The sequence below is a fragment of the Siniperca chuatsi genome, linkage group LG12 (genome assembly GCF_020085105.1).
Source record: "Siniperca chuatsi isolate FFG_IHB_CAS linkage group LG12, ASM2008510v1, whole genome shotgun sequence".
Taxonomy (NCBI): Eukaryota; Metazoa; Chordata; class Actinopteri; order Centrarchiformes; family Sinipercidae; genus Siniperca; species Siniperca chuatsi.
In genome coordinates, this window is record NC_058053.1 from 17,766,626 (window position 1) to 17,794,596 (window position 27,971).

General features: G+C 39.9%; 2 protein-coding genes across 3 annotated transcripts in view; one reads left to right on the forward strand and one right to left on the reverse strand.

Moving 5' to 3' along the window:
* Positions 1-12,932, reverse strand: part of col4a1 (collagen, type IV, alpha 1) — a 47,671-nt gene extending 34,739 nt beyond the window's left edge. Inside the window, exon 1 of the mRNA XM_044216571.1 lies at positions 12,705-12,932. Coding sequence (XP_044072506.1) covers positions 12,705-12,776 — 72 coding nt within the window. The 5' untranslated portion in view covers positions 12,777-12,932. The remainder of the gene's footprint in view (positions 1-12,704) is intronic.
* Positions 12,933-13,055: 123 nt separating this feature from the next.
* Positions 13,056-27,971, forward strand: part of col4a2 (collagen, type IV, alpha 2) — a 69,877-nt gene continuing 54,961 nt past the window's right edge. For both annotated transcript variants that reach the window (XM_044216567.1, XM_044216568.1), the window contains exons 1-3: positions 13,056-13,224; positions 13,481-13,601; positions 13,697-13,748. In XM_044216567.1, coding sequence (XP_044072502.1) covers positions 13,552-13,601; positions 13,697-13,748 — 102 coding nt within the window. In that variant the 5' untranslated portion in view covers positions 13,056-13,224; positions 13,481-13,551. The remainder of the gene's footprint in view (positions 13,225-13,480; positions 13,602-13,696; positions 13,749-27,971) is intronic.

Consider the following 27,971-nt stretch of genomic DNA (forward strand, 5'->3'; position numbering starts at 1 on the left):
TTCAAGAATTCAGGGTTTCATGTCACCACCAATGCAACCATATTGTCAATCACAGAAATACCTCTTTAGAGGTATCTAAAGGGCACCTTAGTGGTATTTTGCTGCCTGGATTTCTTGCATGGCTTAGTACTAGCAAAAGCCCCAAAATCTCTGAGGTTTAGACTGTTAGACTCTGACTCACTTGTTTTGCCATGAAACTGTCTCCCTAAACCGCCACACGGCTTCTCAACCATGTGTACTCCAACACCAGCTTCCCCATGTGAGGAGTACACAAGTTAGCCATATTGTTGCATCACTTGTGTTGTGTTTACATTTTGTTCTATGTTTTGGGCGTTCAGCTGTTTGGGTGGATTTTAAGTTGGCTGATCTAATTACTCTTAATGACATCTGATGAGATTTTGGCTTTGTGTCCCACCAGTAAATATTGTGCAACATTGTAAAATTGAACGTATCCACAAACATTCACATAAACATCTGGGTTCTTTTGTGGACTATGTGAGTCCCACTGAAACAACAAGTAGTTTTACAGCACATCTTTTCTTTCAGTGTGTTGAAGTGAGTTTTAAAAGCTCCTGTGCCCCTTTACCACAGCGACATAGTTGGTCTAATATGCTTAACCTGTGTACGTCACCGCGTAAAGATGTGCTCATGGCTTCCATATGGAGACAATCAGGATAGTTTTACTCCATAAATGTCAGAAGGATCACACTTGGCAGCAGGACTCATTCAGCAACACTAAATGAGACAGTTATGGAGCACGCTACAATAAAGGCAATACAACACCTTGTGATAAATGTAGCAGCAACAATATATACACAAGCACATGTGCATAAACTAGAAGACACACACCTACACTGCTTCTACAGCTGCTACTACTCTGCTGATTCTGATGTCTTAAAAACTATGAGATCAGTGTCTCCACGCTGTTGACTCACTCCAGCTTTTGTGTGGTTTTGGGTATTTATTTGTGTTTTTTCTTCATGGTCAATACGATCACAGGTGCTACTGACCACGGCTATGCTGTTCCCACAATAATCATCAGCTACACACACTGAAGCAGGAGAGAGAGAGATAAACAGAAAAAAACTTAAATAATAAAAGATGAGAAGAGGAAGATAGATATGTTTTTTCAGACTGTGCTGGGTTGAACTGTGCTGCTCTAACATTCCTGGCCTTCTCTGGTACTGAGAGGCTGGGACGAGAGAATAGAAGTGGAGGAGGGGAATTCTTCTGTCTGACTGCCATACTTGGAAGACAAGGCTCCTGGTGCAACTGGCTCTGTAAACAGCATGAGAGTGTGTCTGTGTGAGGGCGAACTGCACATGCACAAACTGGAACGGTACAATATGAAACCACATTTTTTAATGCCAAGATAGATATCAAGTTAAGCCAAACCGTTTTTCATGTTAACTGCTCCTGTAGCTAGATTCTCTGAACATATTTCATATTCTCGTTTTCAGTGCTTAAAATGAATGTATGAAAGCATCATTCAACATTTAAGTTAATTAGTAGAGAAATGCAGCCTTCAATCAAATACTAAAAGACCAGAATAGCCAAGTGAAGTGACTTTTTGTTGCATTAATTTAATAAGAATAGTAATATCTAAGGACATGCACTGTACATTACACTGAAATCAACATTAAAATATACTGTAGTAAACATATAGATTTTTGCTGGATGTACTTGAAAACCTTAAAGGAATAGTTTGATATTTTGGGGAAATACACTCGCTTTCTTGTTGAGAGTTAGATGAGAAGATCGATACCACTCTTAAATCTGTAGGCTATATATGAAGTTAGAGCCAGGAGACGACTAGCTTAGCTTAGCACAAAGTCTGGAAACGGGGGAAACAGCTAGCCTGGCTCTGTCCAAGGTAGTAAAATCCGCCTACCAGCACTTCTAAACTTCTAAAGCTCAATGATTTGCAAACTGTTTCTCATTTTTTTAATTCGCACAAAAAGCAAAGTGTAAAAATGACACATTGTGGTTCTACAGGGGGTTGCAGCAAATAAGCATATTCCCCAAAATGTCAAACTATTCCTTTAACAAATGCCTACTTGACTGCTCAAAATGTCTAAAAGAAATAAGGTCTTATCTCATTTAGCACTACAAATGATAGACACTCACAGTGGTTACATGTCAATACTCAGGAGAAACCCAAAGCCAAGTTGAGAGTCCTATACCTAGAGACACGTACATTCTGCAGTAAAACAGAGCTATGTTTTCTGTTTCCTTTATTTAAGGAGTCCTGTAGGGCATATTTGCTCAGACCAACTTGATGTAAAACATGACCTGTTCTAGTTGTAGGAAGCAGATTTTCATCTACACCATAGAAATAGTTCAGGGCTTCTGTAACCAAAAGCAGATGCATCTGCAGAGAGCTGTTCACACACACACACATACACACACACAGGCCCAAATGATGTCTGCACAAAAATCCACATGAACTGAGATGTAATGGATGTAAACACAAAAATCAAAATTAATACCATACTTACATACATACCAACTTAGCAAGCCTTGTGAGATCAAATCTTTATCCCCTGGGAAAAGGTAATATTGTAAGAAAATATATGAAATGACACACATAGGAACGTACATATGCACACACATACGCACACACAAACGTTAATGAACAAGGTTAACAAACACACCGGTCAGTCGCCAGTCTGCTCATGCATGAGCAAACGTGAACAGGTTAATGTTAGCTGTCATCAAATTTGGGGCCAGGAGACCGGACCAGCTGTAAGTGGTGGTGTTTTAAACTTAAGAAAACGGCATCCCTTCCAAAAAAGTATATGACCCACTTATCAACGTCATGCAGGTCTACGCTTAACTTCACACAGAGACCTAACATGCCCACAAGTCTACGACAATTCAGTGAACTGCACACAGAACTGCAAAGCTCAACCTCTGGGACTGCAGAAGTTGTTGCCAGTGGACATGCGACATGAAGCAAGAACACTGTACAGTCCTCTTGAACAGAACAGCACCAGCCATGTCAACAGTCCACCCAGGAATTCTCACATGCAAAATTAACTCAGCAAATGGGAAAATTGTTTTAGACAGTTTCTCAGGCCTTGCTGGTCGGCACAATGTTGTGTGTGTGTGTCTGTGTGCGCTTGGAATTGGCTGATCTTTTATGTACTAGTGGGATAACTCCAGCTGGCGGAAGGGACTCCAGAAAACTACTGTTGTATAGATTGAACTGAAGCCATAGAGCCCAAAAAAAGTCCACTAGTCTAATGAAACAATATCATTATAATTCATTACAATGCTTTATCTGTCATGACCAACACCAAATACAGTTAGCCACCTTTCACTCACATTCCACAGCATGTTAATGCTTCTAACAGATCCAATACAATAATCCTGCTTTAGATTACAATGCTCCCTGACCTCTCTTAATCAGCTTGTGCATCTGCACCCCATTTTGATCAGTCACATGACCCTCACAGGCTCATCCTGTTGACCTGTAACCTCTGGCCAGGCCATAAGAGGGGATTTAGACATTCAAACAGAGCTTTCAACATAAGGGTCATCCTGATAACTCGGCTTTTCCTCAGTGTCTGAGTGTACCTGTGTGTGTGTAAGGATGTACATGTGAATGAAATGTTACCTTGTTAACAAATTAAGCAAGACTCCTACCAATCTTTTGGCCTTAGAGGAGACTTCCCGACTCTAGCTACTGCACAAACACACACATTCACACTTTTGCACTCCACCCGAGAACAGCTAATTTCAGACTTTGTGGAGGATAAAAGAATCTTTTTAGTACTCAAATGCAGGAGATGCTGTATCTCTCTCATGGAAAACTTAAAGTTTGTCTGAAATCTGGCGAGCTAACTTGTGAGATCTTATTTTGTTACAGTTGTGTTGTCTCAGCCAGTGAGAGAGATGGGCTTTTGGTTTGTGTGCAGTGCTCTGTTCACGTGCCCACACATCACTGGTCTGGGCGATTATTGTTCCACACAGTAAAAAAACATTCCTTTACAGTCCCACAGGAACAGGATCGGTCCAAGTACTAAAACACACAAACATCAAAAAAAGCTCTCTACCTCTGCACTTCTTCATCATGTTTGTAGCTGCATCAGTTTTGTTCTGTGCCCTAGAAATAAAATCTGACAATAATCTCTGAGGAAGGGCCAGTTCATGTAAACGGCTGCACAGCTCTGAGTACTTCAGCTCTGATTATGGCTCCTCTGTGAATGTGCAGCACTGTGCCACAGGATGTGGGGTTTAGGAAACCATTCTTTCTCTTAGGACGAAGGCCTCTTCCTTGCCTTTTATGCTCACAAAGACAAGAAGGGGTTGGGTCAGCCTCGAGTCTCTCTCAAGAGTGCTCTCGTATCTGGAAATAGCGTCAGCACGTGAGGACAAGGAATGACCTCTGTGACTTTGTACCAACCAAATCCATCCAACCTGGAATACACTCCTTACCTTTTCGCCCCCATCTGTGTTACTTGGCTTGTTTCATAAACTTACACAAAAAAGCAGTGAAAGGAGTGATTGTACCCCAGTAGTTCTAACAAGACTAAGAGTCTACATCCATGACAGATGCTCTGTAAAGCTGCATCTATAGGGACAGTGGTGCTTTGAGCTAAATGCTAACGCTGGCATGCTAACTTGCTCACAATGACAAGGCTAATACGCTGATGTTGCAGGTATAATGTTTACCATGTTCACCATTTTAGTTTAGCATTTAGCATGCTAAAATGTGTTAATTAGCACTAAATACAAAGCATAGCTGAGGCTGATGGAAATGTCATTAGCTTTGCAGGTATTTGGTCATAAATCAAAATAATGGACAATTCAAATTTTGACCTGACAATGGCATCAGATGAAAAGCCAAAGGATCAAAGTTATTACAATTCATCATGAGGAGCCATTGTTTGTACCAAATTTCATGGAAATCTGTTCAATAGTTGTTGAGACATTTCACTCAAAACCACAAATGTCAACCTCAATGTGGCACTAAAGGAAAAGTCAGGGGATCACCAAAGTCAGTAGGATTCATCCTCTGGGGACCATGAATGTCTATATGAACATTTTGTGCCAATCCATCAAGTAGATGTTGAGATATTTCACAGGAGGTCATAACTTTGACCTGCTGGTGGCACAAGAGAAAAGGTCAGGGAATCACCAAATAAGGATTAATCTAAATGTCTGTACAAGGTATCATGGCAGTCCATCCAGTAGTTGTTCAGATATTTCAGTCCGGACCGGCCTACCAACAATGCCATCCCAGGAGCCATGCTGCTCGCTTGGCTAAAAACTGAAACTGAAATAGAAAACCAAGTCTCTCGCTCTCTCTCAAAAAACACACACGTGTTACATGGAAGCATCTGGGATTTGAGTTAGTTATATATACAAAGAAGCATTACCATCACTGTTATACAGAGTGACACAATGCATCCATCGGGGAGTATACTGTACATATACAGGAAGTGTGTGTGTGGGCATGTAAGCTCTATTTCACATACTTTTTAACAAAGGCTTTTCCAAGTGTGCGTGTTGCACATATGTTGATGTTGTTGGTTCCCAATGAGGAAATTGCCCCCCTTGTAAAATTATCATTGACATCAGAAGCACAGCGGGTTTAAGGATAAGTGTGAGAAAGACAGCCTTTATCCCTGCACTTCACTTTCAAGTCTGCAACAAACTAGTGGATAATGGAGCTCTTTAGCCCCATTATCATACCATACACTACAGATGATAGCTATCTAATACACAGTGCTGCTATTGTTCTCCTGTTTCCATATCAAGTCTTATCTCCTACATGAGCCTTACATCACTGCCGTTTGAACATATGGAGACTGTAACTTAAAGATTTCCCCGCCCTGAGGCCTTAGAGATGCTGAACCCTGACAACAGATCTGATCTTGTATCAGTTAAAATGTCTTAATCTGTCCCGAGACTCAGCTATGCATTGAAAGATTAGCATATCTCCTCTTCTCCTAATGTGAACTACGTCATTTGATTGGCTTAGCTCATTTCCTACTCAAAGTTATCTGATTAAGCCTTTTTTTCTGGAATACTTTGGTAGAATAACAGCTACATAATGAACAATTCTCATTGTCCAGCAAGTCGACAGAGCAGCAACATAAAGGAGCAACACGGGAGAAGATGGATAAAGCATCTGTTCTTCCAGGAAATAGCTTCAAAGGTCTATGGATACACAGGCACTCTCAAGTCCTCTGAATTACAGTTGGATCTGACTCATAAGCTGCTATTTCTATTAATCATCCTCTGTATATTTAGTGCCAAAACAGTCCAGTACTACCATGTCTGGTAAAAAATAAAGAGTCTCTCTAGCTCAGTTAAGATGAGAAGAGATTGCAGGAATATGTGAGGTCTACAGTGGGAGGTGTAAGGCACAAAAAAAAAACAGATTGCACCGCTTCAGACATCATCATGTTCAGCTGACAGAAATAACAAATGTCTCCATTCATCTAATGCTCAGACTTATTGAAAGGCGCCACACACCACATATGCCACATTCTGGCAAGAGCCTTAATCAATTAACTTCTAATAGGGCAAATATGAAGCATGTGCCTGTGTCATCTGTAATATCATGTGGTCTTAATGTAAGTATCTCTCTTTCTTCAGCACCGGCGACATCCAGCTTCCCCGTATTCATCCTGGCTTAATGTGCCATGAATTTAATTCAATTTTATTTATATAGCGCCAAAATTCATTGCGCTTTTCCTATAGAGCAGGTCTAGACCGTACTCTTTATAATATTAATTACAGAGACTCAACAAATCCCACCATGAGCAAGCATTTGGTGACAGTGACAAGGAAAAACTTCCTTTAAGAGGGCAGAAACCATCACTAACATCATCAGTTACACACTCAACACACAAACTAACCTTGTTCTTTGCACTCTCAAAAGAGCGAGATAAGTGTGTGTGAGACAGGAATCTGTAGGTGTATAGCTCCCTCTGGCAAGACAATCTTAACATCGTGTAGCGTGTGATGCCTCATTTTCTAATCTAATCTTGTAATGTGAGTATGCTTCTGAATTGCGAGCAGATAATCTATGAAATGTCTCCTCATGCGTGTGATTCAAACCTATTTCTAATCATTTAGAACTTTGAAACTCATGTAATCTGAGCATGGACCCAAAAAGAGGCCAGTGCTGTAACTCGTTCTTGGACATAATTAGGGTTGAGTATCGTTTGAATTATTTTTTTATATAAATTACAATCTGAAGTTAGAAACATTCCTAATTTAGATCAGGAAATATCAGAACAAAAAAATAGGCATTAAGCCTAAGAATCTAACCAAGCATTCTATGCCAGCTTTCAATATCTGACACTTTTCAATACACAATGTTATGAACACATTTCAGTCAATACTCAAAAAGTATTGAGGTTCGATACCTAGCTCTAATTAGCACAACTAAAAGGTTAGTTCTCAGCTGGGAAACTGACTTTGTTTCTAGAACAAATGAACCTCAGTTGTTTGTAGAAGGCAATGTGAGGAGCAAAGAGAGTTTCAAAGTTTGACTGAAAGAGAAATAACCAAAATTAATAGAATAAAACCCTAATTCAGTTGTTGACTGAGAGGACCAATGCCTCACCAGCAATGTAGTCTTCAAAAGATCATGCAATAATGAAGAGGGTGTAACAAAGAGGACATTTAACTTGAACCGTGTTTGAGGTGATGTGCATGTCAGATGATTGTCGTACGTTTTCACAGTTGTATATAACTAAAGAAGTCAGTGGTGGACTCAGGCTGTCTGAGGGGCATGGGATTGCATGTAATGCAACCATAAATGCCACTGCATTGCTTTTCTCCACTGGATGGGCACCCTAGAGGGCACTTTATCATGTATTCTTGCACATTGGACCACCGTAGAAGGTCTGATTGAAGCTTGAGCATAAAAATAGCGTTACATTCTGGTGAGTTTAAAACCAAAAGTGACCGACAGTAATAATGTATTTAACTATCAGACTCAACATTCAGGCAATCAGAGATACAATTTAACCAACATCCATGAACAACTGCATTGATCACAGATTTTTTTTTTGTTGCCATAACCACAACATCTTGCCAAAACCCAGTCTGTTATCTGCAGTGATCTTTTACCATTTGACAAACCACAACCACCCTGACTGACCTGCTGATGCAACATCAGGTCAAGAACACTCAGTTCTGCAGTGTGGTATAAAAGATCAGCTATTCATTTGAGCCACCTCAGATTTTATCTTTATTTAATTTGGATGGATTTTTGCTAAGAACAAACTGTATTTTTGTTTCAGATACCCTAAGTCATTTCTTGTGCAGTGTGAGATACAAAAATAAGACATGAAATACAAGTATGAGGAGAAAAACTCAGGTTTTGTTTTGAACATTTCTTCTTCTGTATGAGAGGCATGTTAATGACTTCAAAAGTGAATAAGTCATGTAGATAAGTCTGTCACGTTGACAGAGGGAGAAGGCACGGACTCTATGATGTTTATCTGAGAACATCCATCTCTACATATTAGAGGAACAAGAGGGGCACTTTAATGGAAAAAATAGAAATAGTGTGTTTTGATTGTTGTCATTGGTATGTTGTATTTTTACACGCACACGCACACACACACACATACCCCTTTCCTAAACTTTCCAGGCAAAGTTCCATGTTGGTGTGATACAGGAGAGAGAGAGGTATTGTTGAATTTCTATGTAAGATGCTCAGGAACTTCCAAAGATCTTTCACTGGCGCTCAGGCTGGAACAAAAGCAGCAACATTTCCAGGTAAAGCAAGAAAAACACCAACCACTGATGAGAAGGTTTGAGTTTCATTCAACATTACTCTTTGTTGTTAGATAATCAAGCAGGCAATACAGCTAATAAATACTGTAAACATTGATATTGAGAAAATTATAAATAATGTCATAGCTTTTGTATTCTAAAGTCTTTTAAATTGTTCTGGCGGGAAGTTAAAGATGCGTACCATGTACCCGCAACCTAGTTCGATTTCCAGCCGGCTTCTTCCCTGTGTATTCTGTCTCTTTATACTGTCACACTGTCAAATAAAGGCAAAAATGGAATAGAAAATATTGCAATGTTGACTGTGTTGTCTGAAAGGGTTATATTAAAGTAGTCAAGCCATTTGCATTCTACGTAAACCTTGACTAAACACTATTATTTAGTCTTCCACCTGTCCTTTGTATCTAAAGCAAGACACTAAAACAGAAGCTTTTCCGGCCAAAAACTGACAGAGAGAACAGCTGAAGGAAGAGACAGCCAAAACTTCACTCTTCACTTTATGTAGACCAATACAAAGTCATAAATCTAATGATACCATCATCACTATCTTTATTATGCTCCATCAGTTGGACAGTTTGGCTTCTGCAGTTGGAAGTGCAGGTCAAGGACCAGAGAGTGAGACTAAAAGATTTGGTACGGGGTATCATCTCTAGCTCCGACCCACATTCCTCCACTTGTGGGGCTCATAACCTCGTCAACTCCTTCTCTCACTCCTCTAGCAGCCTTGCTCTCCATCACTCCTCACCTCCCACCTCCCTGTTAGACAGACGTATCCATTACACCATCTCTGTCCAAACCACAAATGACTCACCAATTTCACAGTTAGACTGCCAAATTGCACTTTCACCATAACAATACACCTCGGGGAAGTAACCGATCTCAAGGATAACACACAAGTTGATCTCAAGGGAGTTAACGCGCAGAAAATATTAGTGTGGGACAAAAAGAAGTGTTTTATGTGTGAAATGTAAAAATGCAGCAATGACAAATCTAAATTAAATGCCTTCTCGATGATACTTGGACCACAGGGAATTAAACAGGGCTTTACCATGCTTAACCACTGTTTAATCCTCTTCTCACTTGGCACAGACAGGGAACACACACAGAGAAACACACACAGGTGGAAAGTGGGGCATACCTGCCACACTACTTGAGTATCCAGGTTAGGGGAGACTTATCTTTGCCGCCCAGAGACGCCTGTCAAAATATGGGGACACAAACACAATCACAACTCTTCCAAATGTAGGCATTTTTACAACACTGGGGGACAGGGGTCAGGCAGGTTGTGTCTTCCCAGGGTGCATTGCCTGGTTGGTGGCCAGTCACGGTAACAGGGTCAGCTGTTGTCTCTGTGGGGGGGGTGATGGGGAGGAGGTTGGGCCACAGGATCAGGCCTAGACCAAACTACAAGCAGCCTTGTCGGCACTTTGGGCAGCTTAACCCACAGATCAAGTGTTGATAATGATTCTAAGCTTTCACCAGACAATATACACACATTCCTAAGGCAGTACAGGGATTAACGGCTCTCAGTGCTGCTTCCTCCATATTTGAGTTGTGTTCATCCTCCCTAAGGGTTCATCCTGTCCTGGGACATCGTGGCCAAGCCGGGAGCAGGAACCTGGCAGCACAGAGAAGCTTGTCTTTCCCACCAGCTACTGCCTTTCCCAGTCAATCCATCCAACATCCCACACACAAACTCTCACTCCAGGAATCTGCTAATCTGCCTTTATTCCTCCTCTTCCTCCTCCTCCTTCTCCTCTAGGAATTACAAATGACTCATTCTGACCAGATTAAATGACCGCCAAGGGAGAGAAACTCTATTCTGTTGTTATATAATTATATAAACAGTGGGGAAATTCACTCAGGATCAGATGATGCAGTGAAAAAATTGGGAGCAAAGGTCTACATAGATCTAAATATTTGCTTGTTGCTTCATCCTTAAATAGAGTATAAAGGCTAAGGCAATCTTACATTATATCTTCATTACTGCCTTTCTAAAGTAAGCCTGACCCATTCTAGGCTCAGGGTTATCACATTTGTGTGTGCTTGCATGCATTTGTGGTTGACCGTGAATAGTTTATACTGTATCCACTCCTGGCCTCAGTTTAGCCTCACTGATTGTGAAGGAGCCCAGACAGGAGGCTCTGATACTTAGTCAACGTCATGTCCCTGTGTATGTGGAGACAAAGAAGAGATAAACACATCGAAGTGCCTTGTGGACATCGGCCAAACACAGTTTTTTTATTTTATTTATGAAGGTGCAGGTTAAATACAACTGCATTTCAGCCTATCTGTGTCATTGTTCTGGATATAACTGATGAGGGAAGCCCCTTTCTGTTCACCATGCAGCTCTGGATGGATGAAAGCCCCTGACGGGATCACAAACTTCCTGTTGGTGGACCTCCCATGGGTGGATGGGAAAATATGCAACTCCCAACAATGAATCCAGAATGATGAATTACTCCAATTTCATGTGTGTCATCTGATCAGTGACAAGATGTTCAGCCAGATATACACCTCCTCACCCATCCTCTCCTCTTTCCAGATGTCCTACGTCTGTCTTGTGTGTGCTTCTAAATCCAGGCAGGCAGTGGATAAAAGTTGCCTCTGCTGCTTTGTTTAACCTGATATGTTGGCTCTTAACATCATACACATCCTACGCAGCTCCCTGAATCAATTTATTGTGAACACTAAAGCGAATAATGTTTGTTTTTTCGATAAAACATCTGGGGAAAGGGACTTTTTTGGCACTTCATGATGACAGCTCCCATCTACAATCCATCACAGCTGAAAATATAACACCCCAGAAGATGGAGAAACTCCCCACATGTTAACGCCAGGCTCCCTTGTGAGGTGTTAATTTTTTCTGAAACATCTCACATCGCTCCATTGTGCAGTAACACTAACTGATTAACAGCCTGTTCTTCCTCATCTTAACGCTTTATACAGTCCACAGGTGTTTCCTCCCCCTCACCTGGATTTCTGCTTCTCTTGTGTGAGAGAGATGTTTCCACTGCAAATGTTTCAAAATAAAGCACCACATCTGACAAGCCTCTCAGCAGAAGGTGACTGCTGTAGTTATGTATATTTCAACAAACAGCCCAATGAGGATGGATCTCAACATACATGAACAAATTTTGGAAAATGCTTCTGTGGAAAAGTCTGATTTGGTTGAAAGCATAGCTGGTACAGTATAGCTAGTTACACTTATAGGACTATAAGTTATAAGTGGACATTTTCAAAAAGGTCAATGGTAAAATTCCTTAAATTTAAATTTCTAAACATGTTTCTTGTCAAACATCAAACAAACATTTTCTTTGACTCCACTGACTTCAGGTGAGAAACTGCATACACATCTCTGTCTCCCTCATTACCTCGCCATACCTCTCTTTAACACACACACACACACACACACACACACACACAAACAAAGCTACTGTAGGCACTCTGCCCCACCCTCTCCCTCTCTCTCACTTCTCCTCTCCAGCAGAAGCGGAGGAGGCTGGACTGGGAGCAGATTCAACTCAGACTATTTAGAACTGGTTGATAGAACCCGACCAAACAGACAAGAAGTGTATGGCAAGACACATAAAAACACTACAGCGCTAATATATATATATATATATATGAACATCTGGAATAAAGAAAGTGCGTCTGAATGACACTGAAACAATGAGATGTGTCTATTTCAACGACTAAAGCACGATTATGGATGCGCACAGTAAATGATTTGTTTAAACAGACTGAATGAGAGAAAAACAGCTGGTTGCCCACAAGCTACAGGCTACATGTGTGCAGGTCTCGCCTAAATACCCGAAGGAAGTCTAAAATCATCCTCAGAAAGTTATACACATTAACTCATTCAGATAAAGTTTGTGATACTTTCTGCACAAGTATACTTTTAAGCTGCCCACAATGTTATAGATGCTTCATCCACTCACCTCAGCCCCTGACAGGTCTACACTTGAGTAGAGAGCCGCCAGCAGTAACAGGGTGCCGGCCGGTAACAGCATCGTGGCGGTGCGCAGTGGAAACTTTGTGCGCAACAGTGCAGAGGGCCCGCAAACAACCACCTGTTGACCGCTTCTTGTCTTCTTTCTTCAGATATTTCACGGTTTATCGGCAGAGCGCGGGCAGCACGTTTGGCTGCATCTTTGTCCGAGACGATATGAGGTTCGGATCAATGCAACTTGGTCTAGTTTCTGCTGCACCACACCCCCTCCCACAACGGCCACCCTCGCCCAGGCAAACGGTCTCAACCCTGCTGTTACAAACACTTTGACTTTTCTCTGTAAGGAGAGGGACTACTGGGCTCTCTTTGGTGTTTTTGTGAGAATATTTGAGGAGGTTTTGGTGCCACAGGTACCTGTTCTGAAACGTTTCAGCTCGGGAACCCGCGCATCTCTTCCAAGTGATATCCATTTCTTTCATCTTACCATCGCACGCAAGTCTGGGGTGACTGTAAGTAATGTAGCCTACTTTATCAAACTGCCGGCAAATTAATGACATTTATTCGTGAACATTTGATTTATCATTGTAACTGTTCCACAAGAGAGAACTGTTCCATATGGATCACTTTGTGAAGCAATTCTTTACAGTAAAAATGTTGGAAAATAATAAAGTTGTAAATATCTTTAGACACTAACCAAGCGGGTCAAATGTATGGACTCATGAGTGGACAGTGATTATTAACGATGGGGGTCTTGCTGAGCCTCAGGTCGGGCAGTCATGCTGTAGAAGTGTCTCTACAAGTGAAACAGCGGAGTGGAACTGAAGTTTGCGGTCCGCATGAGTGGGACCATGCAAGGACAACACAACAGAGGACTGACGAATCTGAGGTAAGCAGAATATGAGCATATTTCACTGCAAAACATTACCACGGGATTCATTGATTAATCAGCATTATTAACGCTGTCATTTTCATTGACTACAGGCTGCTGCTTCTGTGCCTCTCCATCGCCAATCTCGCATCAGGAGTGCACGCGGTAAGTTTTCTCTCCCACGTGTTGTTGATATTTGCTTGTAAGCTTTCAGTTGCAAACTGAAGCCTGTTGACAATTAAGGTATAAAAATGAACCTGATGGTGTCTCCAGGCTTGGTTTGTCTTTCTTGCAACTGCTGGGCAGACTTATGCAGACTGTGGGAGTGTCTGGTTTGGGGAGTTCCTCCTGTAGGAGGGTTCTTGGCTTTGCATGCTGGTAAACAGCAGCAAAGCACAAAAAAGTTTCTTGTGAAATAACTCATGTTGCAATTTTACTGGTTGAAATGAGGACATTCACTGTGTTTTTGCTTTTGCTAAATGTATAAACAGAAATGGGGGTTCATGTAGAGCTACAATAAGTTGTGCTTTGCTTGACCCTTGACCTGGCAGGGATTGAGGGGTGGGGTCATGACCTCTGCAGGTATGATGATAAGTTGTTGAGCTCTATGAGTAAAAAAGTGTGCTTATATGTTACAAAATAACTTTAACCAATACTCTCCTTAGTGAGAAAGGCATGTGGTCAAAATCCACAGTCCAATTTCATGCAAAGAGCATTCTGAAGTTCAGCTTCATATTAGCTTCATATGAGGTTTCTATGGAGGATATTTTTGGTCATAATTCAAATTAAAAGTCCAAACAGAAAATTTAAAGAGATCAAATTTAAAAGATTATTATTTTACTACACAACTAGGAGTAATCAGGCCATAATTAAACTTAAAAAGAAAAAGGAACCTGAAAAAGCAAGTTTAAAATGTAAAATTATAATAAAAAAGTGAAATTTAAAATTCTAAAGTTTAAATGGAAGTGCTCAAACTGAAAGCTTAATTTATAAAGATAAAATTAAATTGAATATGGCAATGGAATTACAAAAAGAGAAACATCAAATAGGAAACTCAAAATGGAAAATTAAAAGCTTAAATAGAAAAACAAAAATGTAATTTGCACGTTACTATTTGGCATTTGACATTAAGCAGTTTAAATTTGATCTTTTCCATTTAGTTAGAATACTTTCATTAAGTTGATGCCACTGCCTTATAAATAATAGTCGTTCCTCCGACCAGCTTGCTGTACTTGCTCTGTTTTCACTGCAGTGTGTTTTATAGCAGGCAGAACTCCCCTGCTGTCCATAAGCAGCCTCTGCGCCTCAGAAGATTCAAACCCCCCCCTGCAGCCTTTGGGCCGCACCTTCTCATTTACATACAGCTTGAAAATCTAAAGGCAAATGGAAAACGCCAAATTTTTAATTTATGTAATTTCATTTAAGCTTTTCAGTTTCCCATTTGGAGTTTCATATTTGATGTTTCTATTTTCTGATATATATTGCCATATTCAATTTCATCTTTACAATTTAAGCTTTCAGTTTGAGCATTTCCATTTAAGCTTTTGAATTTTAAATTTCAGTTTTTTATTGTAATTTTACATTTTCAAATTACCATTTTATGTTTTTTTCGATTACATTTTCTATTTGGACTTTCAATTTGAATTATGACCAAAAATATCTTCCATAGGTTTCGCCAGTCTCAGTTAGACAAATCAAATGAGTATCTTCCAAAGTTTTTAGTCTTTTAGTATGAAATTCCCTCTTCATGTTACCATCCCTCCACTGTAGCTCAGCAAGGAAACACTGTCCAGGGAAACACAAAGAAGGAATGCTGAAATGTTGAAAACTTGCAAAAACACTGGTATGGTCCTTTAAGCAAACTGCCTAACTTGTGCCTTGTTATTATGACTAATTAATTGCATATGGCTGGATAAAATGTCCCTGTATGATACATGAAGCAGGGCTGTGATGTTTTGTCCCTAAATCCAAACTGAAGAAAAGATTAACCATTCATGGGGCTGATAAGAGTTATGTCAAGGAAAGGTCAAAGGTCCCTGCAGCAGCCTAATGTCCTGTTGAAATGTCCTTAAGCATGAGCTTAACCTCTATTTATGAATTGTTTTAAGTAATTTGTCTAGAGCTCCGTGAAAACTAGATTAATGACTAGTTGATGTCACTAGCAAATCAACAGTGACAGTAGCCAAGTTTACATCCAAATTTAGCGCAAATTTTAAACAAATTGCCAGTAAATTGGCGAAAGAAAATGCGACTTAATGCACGTTTCCATCCACTACTTAATATTAGGAGTTGGGTTCATCAAGATAAACAGCTGGTGGTGCTAATTCTCCATTTGGGTACAATTGCAGAAGAAGAGATCGCAACAATGTAATTAAATGAGCACCAGCCAAACCTCAAACGAACAAAAACGATGGAAAACGTGAGGGGAAAATGGCTTTTCTGTTTGTTTTATGTATTAATTTGACTTTGGTTATAGTATCCTCATCGCTCCGCACAGATCTGATGTCTGTTTCCATTGCACTTTGTTGCATTTTGTTTTTATTGATACACCAACTTTTGTTGTATAAAAACTGTGTAAAAACGTTTTTGCAATATGTTGACTTTTTGTCTAATTTTCAGTGTTGCCACAGTATTTTTTTATGCGCAAATTGAAAATGTGCATAAAAACAGTTGAATGAAAACACACTTAGTGAATGTCGTATGTTGGCGTTCACATGGTGACAGTAAAGAGGAATCTATTAGTGAATGGAGCCATGGAGCGTATCATGTCTTCCTGTTATAGGACAAAATACATCTTCATTATCAGTGGAGCAGCTCCATGCATTTGTTGACATTACAGTTCTCTGTTCCTGCTTTGGAAAAAAACCTTGCTGTTCTCGTAAATGGATTTATTGTTTTTCTCACACACCTACGTGCATCACTCCCTCACTTGGATTTGACCTCACTCTGACAAATTGTCAGAGAAGTTTAAGTGAAAGAGAGAATACAGATGTTTCATTAAATGATTATAATGTTTGACTGGGCCAAAGTAAAAGCCCATAAAAATGGTAATTCATTAATTATCCTCTCTCTCTCTCCAGACCCACTGACTTTGCATGACCTACTTTATTTTGCTCACATGATGCTGAATCCATATGTGTTTCTGTGTGTTTGTGAGCATGCAGCACGTGCAGATGTTTTGCTTCTCTGTTTGTTGCAGCTTGTGCTAGATGTCAGGTGGCCAGTGTTTCTGTCAGACATTTAATATCATACTCAAGGCTCCCAGATGAAAAGTTATTTTCTCTGGTGTGATGAAAAGGCCCGTTGTCTCTTGCTTTTATCACATTTGGTCAGTCCTCGATTATAAGCGTGTGACACAGCTCAGCTCCTCTGTGTATTGTGCAACTTTGCTCCAAGCAGTGATACTGGAAGACAGCAGTCTAATTTTAGTTTGGCACCATCCATGTGCTCTGTGCAGGCAAGTTAACTATCAAATGAAGGAACAGCTCACATTGATTATACAAATAACTTGAGTTAAAACAAAATAGATTCAGTTTCTGGGTGTGATGTACAACCAGCATCTGACTTTCTGGTAAAATATCTCCATTTGTGCACTAAGGTTGTTGAAAGTATCGATACTTCGACACTTTTTCGATACTTTTTCGATACCACGTGTTTTATAATGCGATCTCCATTAATTATACATTCGATAGTATCGAAAGTACCAAAGCTATAAAAAAAACTGATCTACAATCAGATTTTCAGCCCAAGGCTGCACAGATGAAATCAATTGGTCCTCAATATGTGTTCAGTGACTTTTTCTGTACCAGCACTGTGTGCAGGTTGTTAATAAAAAATAATAATAATCATCAAACTATTATTATTATTATAGTTTATGTGCCTAGGACTTTTTTTCCTTTTGCCGTGGTCAAAAGAGGTATTGAGTATCGTTTTTTATACTAGTATTGTATCAAAGTTTAAAATTCTGGTATCATGACAACCTTACTGTGCACATTAAAGAGGTTGTTGACAGGATAATAAGGAGTCAGTTTCAGCTGTTATGAGCTGTAGGTAATGAGGTGGTTGAAGAGTTGATTTTACATGAAAGAAACAGTAACCAATCAAACAGCACTCTCTGAAGATTCCATCTGACGCAGAATTTTTCAATCTCAACTATGTCTCAGAAAATACATATGTTTCTGTTTAATATCAAATTCAGATCTGACCCACGGGACTGTTTCACTTCTTTGAACCAGACTCCAGCCTCTGTGTCGTATAATTGATTCCCACCATCCGTCTCTATGTGATGTTTTACATTTGGTATTCCCCTATCTATTGAAAATTTAATTCTCAAGATATTTTGCATGTGAGATTTAATTTGTTATTTTCATAATCTTCACGTTCCTCTTGCTTTGTAAACAAACAGGATTTCATGGGGAGCGATGTGACTCACTGCCCAAGAGCAACTGTAAATAAGATTAAGATCCAGGTTATGCTAGAAAAGTATCGCATGTTGTCCAAGCACATCAAATGTTATGCTTGTTTTGAATAGCCACACTTAAATTTGAAAATCCGGCCAATATGGAGAGAGGGGGGATGCAATAATCATTTAAATATGGAGATAGTGGCATACATTTTCAGACAGTCTCGCCTGGAAAGCATTCATAGTGTTGCACTCGGTTGTAAACACGAAAAGTGACATAGATAGTTGTGTAAAAAATGAGAAAAGGGAACTTGAGAGAGAAGTTCAAACCCTGGCTTCTTTCTCACCTCTGCACAGCTGAGCAATCATAGCGTGAAGTGGGTGAATGTCGGATTGTCAGTTTCAGAAAGCTACAGAAATTGTCGGACACTGACCCCCCAATTCCAATGTCAGAAAGGTGTGGCAGAAGGGGGCTTCCAAAGCTGTTCAACCATCCGACAAGCAGTTCTAACAGAGTATATTAGCACCTTAAAGGCCTCAGTGTACTTCAACCAAAGTGCTTGTTGGATTGTTGAACAGAGTCTGAAACCCCCTCCTTCTACATCAATCTGACATTCACGCCCACTTTACACAGTGATTGGCCAGGTGTGTGGAGAGAAAATAAGCTTTCCCCATTTAAACTTTTCATTGTGTCTCTCCCCTCTCTACGATGGAATTTTCATCCTGACTTCAGAATAGGTATAAACATGAACTAGTTCATTTCAACCATATCCCCACCTGAAACAAAGTACTTGCGATGTCATCAAACAGTGTCTGCCCTCCGCTCCCTCGACATTTTTTTGATATTATAATTGGGGGGCGGGAATCTGTCAATTTCTGTAACCGAAATCCACAATCTGACAAGCACACCCCTAGGGCTGTAACTAACAATTATTTTCAATCAGTCTGCCGATTATTTTCTTGATTAATCGATCAATTGTTTTTTCTTTGAAATGTCAGAAAATTCCCAAAAATGACCATCGGTTTCCCAGTGTTTAAGTCGACATCTTCAAATATCTTGTTTTGTCTGACCAACAGTCCAAAACTCAAAGATCTTTAGTTAACTATCATATATGACAAAAATGTATCAAATCCTCACTTTTGACAAACTGGAACCAACAAATATTTGGCATTTCTGCTCGAAAATCACTGAAATTATTTATCAGTTGTAATATTTTTTCTCTTGATGAACTAATCAGTTCATCGACTAATTGTTTAATCACCCACATTACGCAGCAACCTGCCACGTGTGCAGAGCTGTTTACAACAGAGTGCAACACTATAAATGCCTTTGAGGAGAGACTGTTGTACTATTGATTGCGTCTCACCCCTCTCTAACATCGTGTGGCCATGTGGAACAGGTATAGGCACCTTTGCCTTTAGTGTTTGAACGACACTTCTTACGAACTAGTTTGTTTGAAGCATACTGAACCCTTAAAGTCAGTTTTGATGGTCAGACCTGCTCTGACTCTAAGAGGCCACATTTTAGGGCCTTGGAGACAGTTTCTACGGTACATCAGAGGATCCTACTATCTGGATTTCCTGCTCTGCATTCTACATGGAGATGCCAGACTTAAGTGGGAAAATTGAACCAGTAGGTTCATGAAAGCAAAAATATGATTCCATGCATGGAACCATGTACACCACCTCTTCACACACATACATAAACCATGTACAAATATAGTGTATTAACGTCCGTTGGTGGAGGAAGGAAGGCTCTTGAGGCAGTAAACATTACTGCATTACATAACAGGATGTTTTGTATAGGACCCTTTGGGAGGCTTTGATTCTTGTGTGTTTGAGAATATATTTCAAGATGTGTTTGAGCACGATGGAATGAGGGGGTGATGCTGGCAGAGGAGTTGTGGGATTTTGGTCTGTGACTATGGAAGATACGTTTTTGGCTACAGATTCCTACCTGGAAGCCCAGCAGCGACATCTGCTTCAGCAATTACCCTCTTTCCACCTAAGTGGATGATTGTGATAAATGTTGTTTCTGCATGTGCCTTTTTGGCATGGTTCACTTTGCAACCACTCAGTCAAACTAAATCAAACTGAGTATGTTGTGAATATCCGTAAGAGAATAGGAAAAAGATGCAAATGATGGAAATGCAATTGACATTAGTTACACAGCCGTGCAGTTCACTTGGGAACGTTTAAAAGCATAAGCCTGCTCCTAAATGTGAATGAGTGATGTGTAATGGGGTCACCCGATGGAAAGCAGACACGTGACTGAATTCTTGAATGTGATTGTTTTATGGGGGAGGAAGGCGTGTGTCCGGGGCGAGGGGAAGATGTCTGCCTGTGATAAGGATAGAAAAATGGCCAGCACATCCCCTGCCAAAATAGTGGCTATGATATAGAGAGTGCCTGGCTGTAACAATCAGGGGAAGAGCCCATTGTACTGTGCTGCAGGAAGCCTCAGATGAGAAGCCCGTGTGTGGGGCTTCCATGTGTGTATTGTGTGGCAGAGGTGTCATGCGTTTTCCACTGAGGTGTTGCCCTCACGTCAGAGAGAGACCTCTCTGACCTTTCTGCATTTGTACCGCGTTTGTGTAGATGTATTGGCACGTGCATGCGTGCTCACATGTTGTTTAAGTATGTGTGTCTTTTGTTTGCTTAAGTATTGTTTCCTCAGGAATAGCGGGGTTTTTTGTGAAACGTGACTGTGGTGGTGATTATTAGTCTCTGTGGTTCGGCATTGTGAGGGCAAGGAAAGGCCTGGTGAGCTTGGCTCTTTGCCTCCATTGGTGTACAAATTGCCTTCTTAAACAACCATGCATGTACAATTATGAACCCTGTTAAAAGCAGAGTATTGTGATAGAGGATTAGAAGGTCAGTAAATCTCCATGAGATTTGTATGGAGTTGTGGGGCACTGAAAGATGTCTTCAATTAGTCAGCCAATTTGCTCTCCCTCATTGGCAGGATGTGTGAGTGTGTGCCTAATTTTCTTTCTCGCACGTGCAGAGAGTGTGGGCTGTGTTTATCTGTGGGCTTAGTGAAGTTTGGTTTTATGGGAAACATCCTGAGTGCAGAATTGTGTGAAGAGAACTAGATTATCCAGAGAAGCTCTCTAAACAGGAAAAGGAAAAGGGGTGGAGTTAAATGTGTCAGAGTTTCTCTACAACCCTGCTGGACCTCACGTAGTTTTTCTACTCCAGAGAGTATCTACTGAGTTGTATATTCGCAATGTAAACTCGGTTTGTTTCATACTGTACATGAAGCAACATGAGAAAGAGAAGGGAATGTATATGTGATGTGTAAGAGCTTGATGGCAGTCATGTTTGTTTTATTTGAGTCATTTTCATGTGCTATGAAGATTGCTTGCTCTTGGTGTGATTTGTTGGGTCTCTCTAAATGTGAAGAGTACAGTCTAGATCTGCTCTATAGGAAAAGTGCAATGAGATAATTGTTATGAATTGGTGCTGTACAAATAAAATTTAATTTAATGGTTTAGATGTTATATCAAATAAATATAAATTAATCTGCTAAATCTAAAACTTCTGTATTTGACAATCTGTTTTGAATCTGTTCTGGTCTCATTCCAGATACCTGTATGTGTTCACACATTTTATTTACATTCTATGGGATAAACTTTAAATACTCTAAACCCATAGACTGTTATAAAGTATATACAGTCTATATTATATCTCTAAAGTATTCATGTGTGTCTGCCAGCGGACGTTTGACGTCACCTGGGTGCTGTGTGGTCACTCTGGCTTGATCCCATCTCTAAACATGGATCCATGTCCTTTTAAATTACTTTACTACTTTTGATGACATTAATGTACCTTTAAAATCCTTCCAGAGACCGAACAGCAAAAGCAGAAATAAAAAGACCAGGTCAAAAGGGTGTCTGCTAATCTTCACACACACACACACACACATAAGATATACACGTGCATACAGTGCACTGTAGCTAGTATGCAGTCAGCTTGTACTAAGTCTGTCTCCATCAGTCCTTTTGTTGGCATAACGACATTTAAACATTATTGTTTTATTATTTAGACGTTATAATCATGTGAAAATATGTAGCAAAAGTTCAATATCCAAGGGAACAAGGAGGAGGGAATGCCAGTGGTTTGATTGTGGATAATCACTATTTATGCTTCATTTCATTCCCAGCCATGTGTGACAGCCAGCAGTCACACACCACACATGTACCACTGTCCTGGTACAATACAGACTATGTGTACACACACACACTCTCTCTCTCTCTCTCTCTCTCTCTCTCTCTGACTGTCTTTCTCACAGAAGTAGTACTCATAGATAGTACATACCAACCAATGTACTTTCATCTTGGAAGTATAGTATATACTACGGATGGACAATATAACGATATATACTGTCTACCGTCTAAGATTATGCCATACAGTTTATCTCTATCTCTCAGTGCTGCTACTCATTATCGATAAATATGCTTATTATTTCCTCAATCAATCGATTACAAAATCATCTGGTCTATAAAATGTCAGAAAAGAGTGAAAAATTCCCATTACAGTTTCTTAAACCCAAGGTGATGTCATCAAATTGCCTATTTTGTCAACACTGCAGCAAATCCTCACATTGAGAGCATTAATCAACTAATAGTTTCAACTCGATGTGGCAGCTATCCTTTGAACATCTCTGGGTGCGTTAGATCATTGATTGTGTTGGATTTTTACATGATTTCTGCGTCAGTGTGATGAAAGGATTTGATTAGTGAGGCTTTTAATTTGCTGACTTAGCTGAAAACAGTCATTCCCATCTGGTTATTTTATCTATAAACAGTTTCTGTGTTGATTTTAAGAAAATGTACATCATCACAATATTGTGATACAAAATTACATATACAGTGATGTTACTCATATTGCCCACTCCTACAGGATACCTACCTAAGTACTTCTGTCTATGAAGTAGTTCTGTAGTGTCTTTCTATAGTGAACTCAGCTAGCAGGCAAGCAGTTTAAACTGACTTTTATTTGACTTGGAATGAAGTTCGGAAGTAAATTCATTGTGGACGTTGTCTCTGGAAAATCCCTATATACTGTATATATATATCCGCCCCTGTCCTTTGCCCTTACTCCATCTCACAGTGATTAATGGAGGGACACAGGGGTCCCATCAAGCTGTGCTGAAAGAATTCCAAAGCCTCTGTCCTTCCAGTCCTCCCAGGCTTAAGTCTCTCTGTACAGCTCCGTCCCTCACTTCCTTTTATAGCATCATTCCTGCCCCTGGCCTCTATCTCCCCCGTCTTCTGTCCCCTCACTCTCTCTCCATCTATCTCTGAAAGGGACACTTGGCAGACTTGGCTCTGTCCTCCCTCTCTCTCTCTCTGTATTCCCCCCCCACACACACACATACACACACACACACACACACAAACGTGCGTCTCATGGTCTGTCTCAGTAGAAATGAGTTTTCTCACTGAGCTCAGATGGAAGGATTGTTTCACCTGTGTTTACACGAAGACAATACGTACTCCATTGTCACAAAATTACTCCGGGCTTGTTAGATTATGTACTGTTTGGTTCACCAGGTGCCCACATAGTGATTGAATTTCTGGAGTCATTTGTTTGAATTTGATTTATGGGTTGTTTTCTTGGCGATGCACTGATGTGTAGGTATGTAGGCCCTCCATCATGTCACAACTGTGATATCTCATCAAGTAGGATCATGGCCAATCACTGATCTCACTGTCGTGCTTTACACATTTTTTTCTGGACTGGAGACTTAGACCATTTATTTCCATTCCAGCTGTGGTTTAATTGATTAGACTCAATTATTTCTTGTCATGGGAAGAATGTTAACAAAATTAGATTCAGATTCATATCAACTTTGTTTGGTCCAGTGCTGTAGACGTCAATCCACAGTAAATGCACACTTCGTGATAACATTCTCTCATTCCCCATCTGTCTTTTTCTTCTTTTTTAGAAGAGGGTTGGCAATGTCAGTGTATCGGCCTGCCTCCACTTTGGTACAGACAGTAATATCTCAACAACTATTGGATTACCATGAAATTTAGTACTGATATCCATGGTAACCAGAGGATGAATCCTAATGACTTTGGTGATCCTCAGACTTTTCATCTAGCGCCACCATGACATTTGTGGTTTTGAGTGAAATGTCTTGAAACTTTTGGATGGATTGCCATAAATGTGGTTCATACATTCATGTCCCCTTTAAGATTAATTGTAATAACTTTTATGATCCCCTGACTTTTCATCTAGCACAATCAAAATTTTAATTTGTCCAATACTTTGGTTTAGACACCTGCAAAATTACTGACATTCTCATCAGCCTTAGCTAAACTTACGTTTAGTGCAAATTAGCAAATGTTGACATGCTAACACGCTAAACTAAGATGGTGAACATGATAAACATTATACCTGCTGAACAGCAGCATGTTAGCAATGTCATTGTGAGCATGTTAGCATGCTGACATTAGCATTTAGCTCAAAGAACCACTTTGAGTTCTCCTGACTATTTTACCATTTCCACCTTCACTGTATCTGGACTCAACTCACACTAATCCTACCACCCTAATCATTTAGTTTGAGATCCATCCTAAATCTAATCTGACTATATATTTCATCCTTAAACCCTGGAAGTCCTCATTTTGGAGGATTTTCCACATATTTGGACTGAATGGATCCTCCCATCTGATGTCATCTGATGTCATCTGATGTCATTGATCATTTGATTAGAGGGGTTAACAGCAGGACTATCAGCATAACAAGGTCTGACAGGCTAGACTGTTAGCACTAAGGTCCAGAAAAGAAACGGTTCTAATTCCACCTCCATTTAGCTTAGACTGGAGCAGGAAGCATTGATTAGAAGTGCGGCCCAATGGGAAATGGAGTTGAGACTCTGTGTGACCCGGGGCCAGTTAAGGAGAGGGAAGGTCCAGCTGTGTCAGGCCCAAGGCAGAAACCAGAGCTGTGTTTACACTGGATCCCAGCCAGAGGAGCACAGTGGGAGTTTCTGCTCTGCCCTGCTTCTTTCAGGTCCCTCTATTCTAGTTCATGTTCTCCTTCAAAGTCTTAGCAGAGTGACTCTGTCCCTCTGTCACTGCAGTTCCCTTTTACTACTCTTCCTCCTTTATTTCAATTTTTGCGATAAAAGAGCAGTCTCTTAATGAAAAGAGACTAAATGTATGCCAGACTCAGCTGATTTTCCATGGATGTACAAAGAAATTGAGCTTGTGAGATGTAGTCTGACTTTGTGAACCAGTTACTTACCAGTGTGGATCTTGCAGTCATCAAAAGACTCTTCCCATGTCTCTCAAATCTTTTCTGTAGCTCTCTAGATGTTGCTCAAAATGTTTCCAGAGCTGCTGATGTGTTTAGTCTCACAGCTGGTCCCAACATGACATTAAGACATTTTCTTTTTACCTTTGTCATTTACTCCTCTGTTTAATTTGCCTCTCATTCTTCTCCACAAATCTGTGGCCCATGCTCAACTTTGGAATTCTTTAGTCACCCAGTCTTTGCCAATTTTTATTTTCCATTTGTTTAAATGTACTGGTCTTGGGGTGTTTTTTATGAGCGCACACAGACTGCAGCACTCCAAACTCTCCAACAGGAAGTTTATGGCAATGGTGCAGACAAGCTGTACTGTATATCAAATAAGAAATATGTGAGATCCATTATGGCCGGCACGAGAATTTCCATTATCACCATAATGGAGGCTCTTGTTTTGCTTTTCCAGCTTCTGTATGTACAGTGTATTTGTGTGTGTTTCGAACTGTTTTGAGTGTGTTTGTTTTACAGTTGGAATCTGATCATTTCATTCAATTCTATGTTGAACTATTGCCGGAAGATGAAGCTGCAAAGAAAGTATAAATTCTCCCTTTTGACATGCTGGACTTCTTTTTAAGCCATTTTGGGGGTTTTCAAAGTTTGTATTTTAGTACTGTGCTGAAAAATAAGTACCAGCCTGAAAGACAAAATACAAAAGGAAATTCTGTGTATAAGGTCTATAAAATAAATAAATTAATTAATTTTTAAATTGAGCATTTCCATGTATCTACTATATCAGTCCTGATTTTCCTGACTTTTTGACTGACTGATTGTGAGGGGAAACATTTCTTACAGTCCACATGTGAGTCAGACAACAACAATGACCAGCATGATTTGGTCACCAACTCATTTGCAGTTTTATGTTTCCTACCCAGTCAAAGTCACAGGGGTGATGCTTCTCTCCTCTTTTTATCCAACGAAGCAAGAATGTCCTCACCCAAATTCCTCCTTATGTTGTCCTGGATTCGCTGAGGCTACAGGGAGGCTGCAAACAGTGCGGTGAAATTGTTCAAGGTCTTTCACGGTGAACAGTCCGTGAACTACAGCATCAGGGCTGGCCTTACTGTTGGCCAGATGGCATCGACCCAAACGACAAGTGTTTTAATCACTTTTGGGGGGTTGACGCTGTGTATGTGCATTGGAGGGCAAAGACTTGGAACTATGTAAAAACTCTACAGTGAAGAAAGTAATTAGATTTTAAATTGTTTAATGGTGAAAACTGAAAAAAAATACACTTCTTTGTCTTTAAAAGCTGATTGGATGAAAATTTTAATTAATTTATATAGAAGAAACAAACACTGTGCTACTCTCTTCTACATTTTTATTTTTTAACAAAAGAGTCTACAGTCATGCTAGCAGTTCTGTGAGGCTGTACTTAAGCACAGCGGTGTTTTGAGCTAAATGCTAACATCAGCATGCTACTGTAACATCCTGACAATGGCAATGCTAACATGCTGATATTTAGCAGGTATAACATTTACCATGTTCATGATCTTAGTTTAATGTTTTAGTATGCTGACGTACAGATGATGTTATTAGTTGTGCAGATATTTGGTCATAAACCAAACTATTGGACAAATGACATAACCAAAGTTATGACCATTCATCCTGTGGGGACCATGAATATCTGTACCAAATTTCATGGCAATCCATCAAATAGTAGTTGAGATATTTCAGTCTGGTTACCTCTTGATTCAGATGTGAACTCCAACTTGCATGCTTACAGTGAATCCTTCACAGAGATTGTTCTCAGCTGGCAAAGGGAGTAACACACACACCCGGTACAGAATCAGTCTCACCCTGACATTGAGATATAGTGCAGATATGCATCAAGACATATCACGCAGCATGTTTCCATCAGATGTGTGTTACAGTAACCCTTCTCAGAGATTTTTTGTTGAAAGTGGCCAGGTGTTTCAAATTCATCGAGTTTGCCCTGTCTCTTTGACGTCCACATCATTAGTATGAAGGACAGCTGCTACCTTGTCACATAACAGACAGATGACAAGATGGTCTACAGTGACAAGACAGATGGTCTACAGTGTATAAATGTATACATGCAGACACACATAAGGACTTTTTTTTAAATGCTCACACTCACATGCAAAAGTGCCCTTCATATTTCATCTCAATTCTGTGCTCACAATGTAAAGTTTTAATGGTCCAAACCACTAGCGGCGCTATGGAGATATGTTTCTATGAGCACGTTTTATATATATATATATATATATATATATATATATATATTTACTTTAAATTTATTTTCGTTTTTTGTTTTCATGCTATTCCAGTGATCTACTGAAATGTAGCAATGCAGCATGTAATAGTTGGAAAAGAATTAACTGTTAGTTTGAATATTTTTAAATATTCAAACATATCTGCTTTGCAAATGTTTTATGAGGAGGGAAATACCTTCAGCCTGTCTGTTATATCTCGAGGATACAACTGTGGGGCAGTTGCTCTGTCATTAGCTTAGCAGTGGTTTAACATTTAAGATGCATTTAAACCTATGACGTCTAGAACAAAATCACGCGCTCTCTATTACATTGGTGTATCCTCAGGAAGCTGCAGTTTAAACTGCAATAAAAAAGATTAAACTCTGCATATTGTTCTATTTCTAAATTCTTTTCTTAGCAGTTAGTGATAGTTGGCTTTAATAGCTGGCT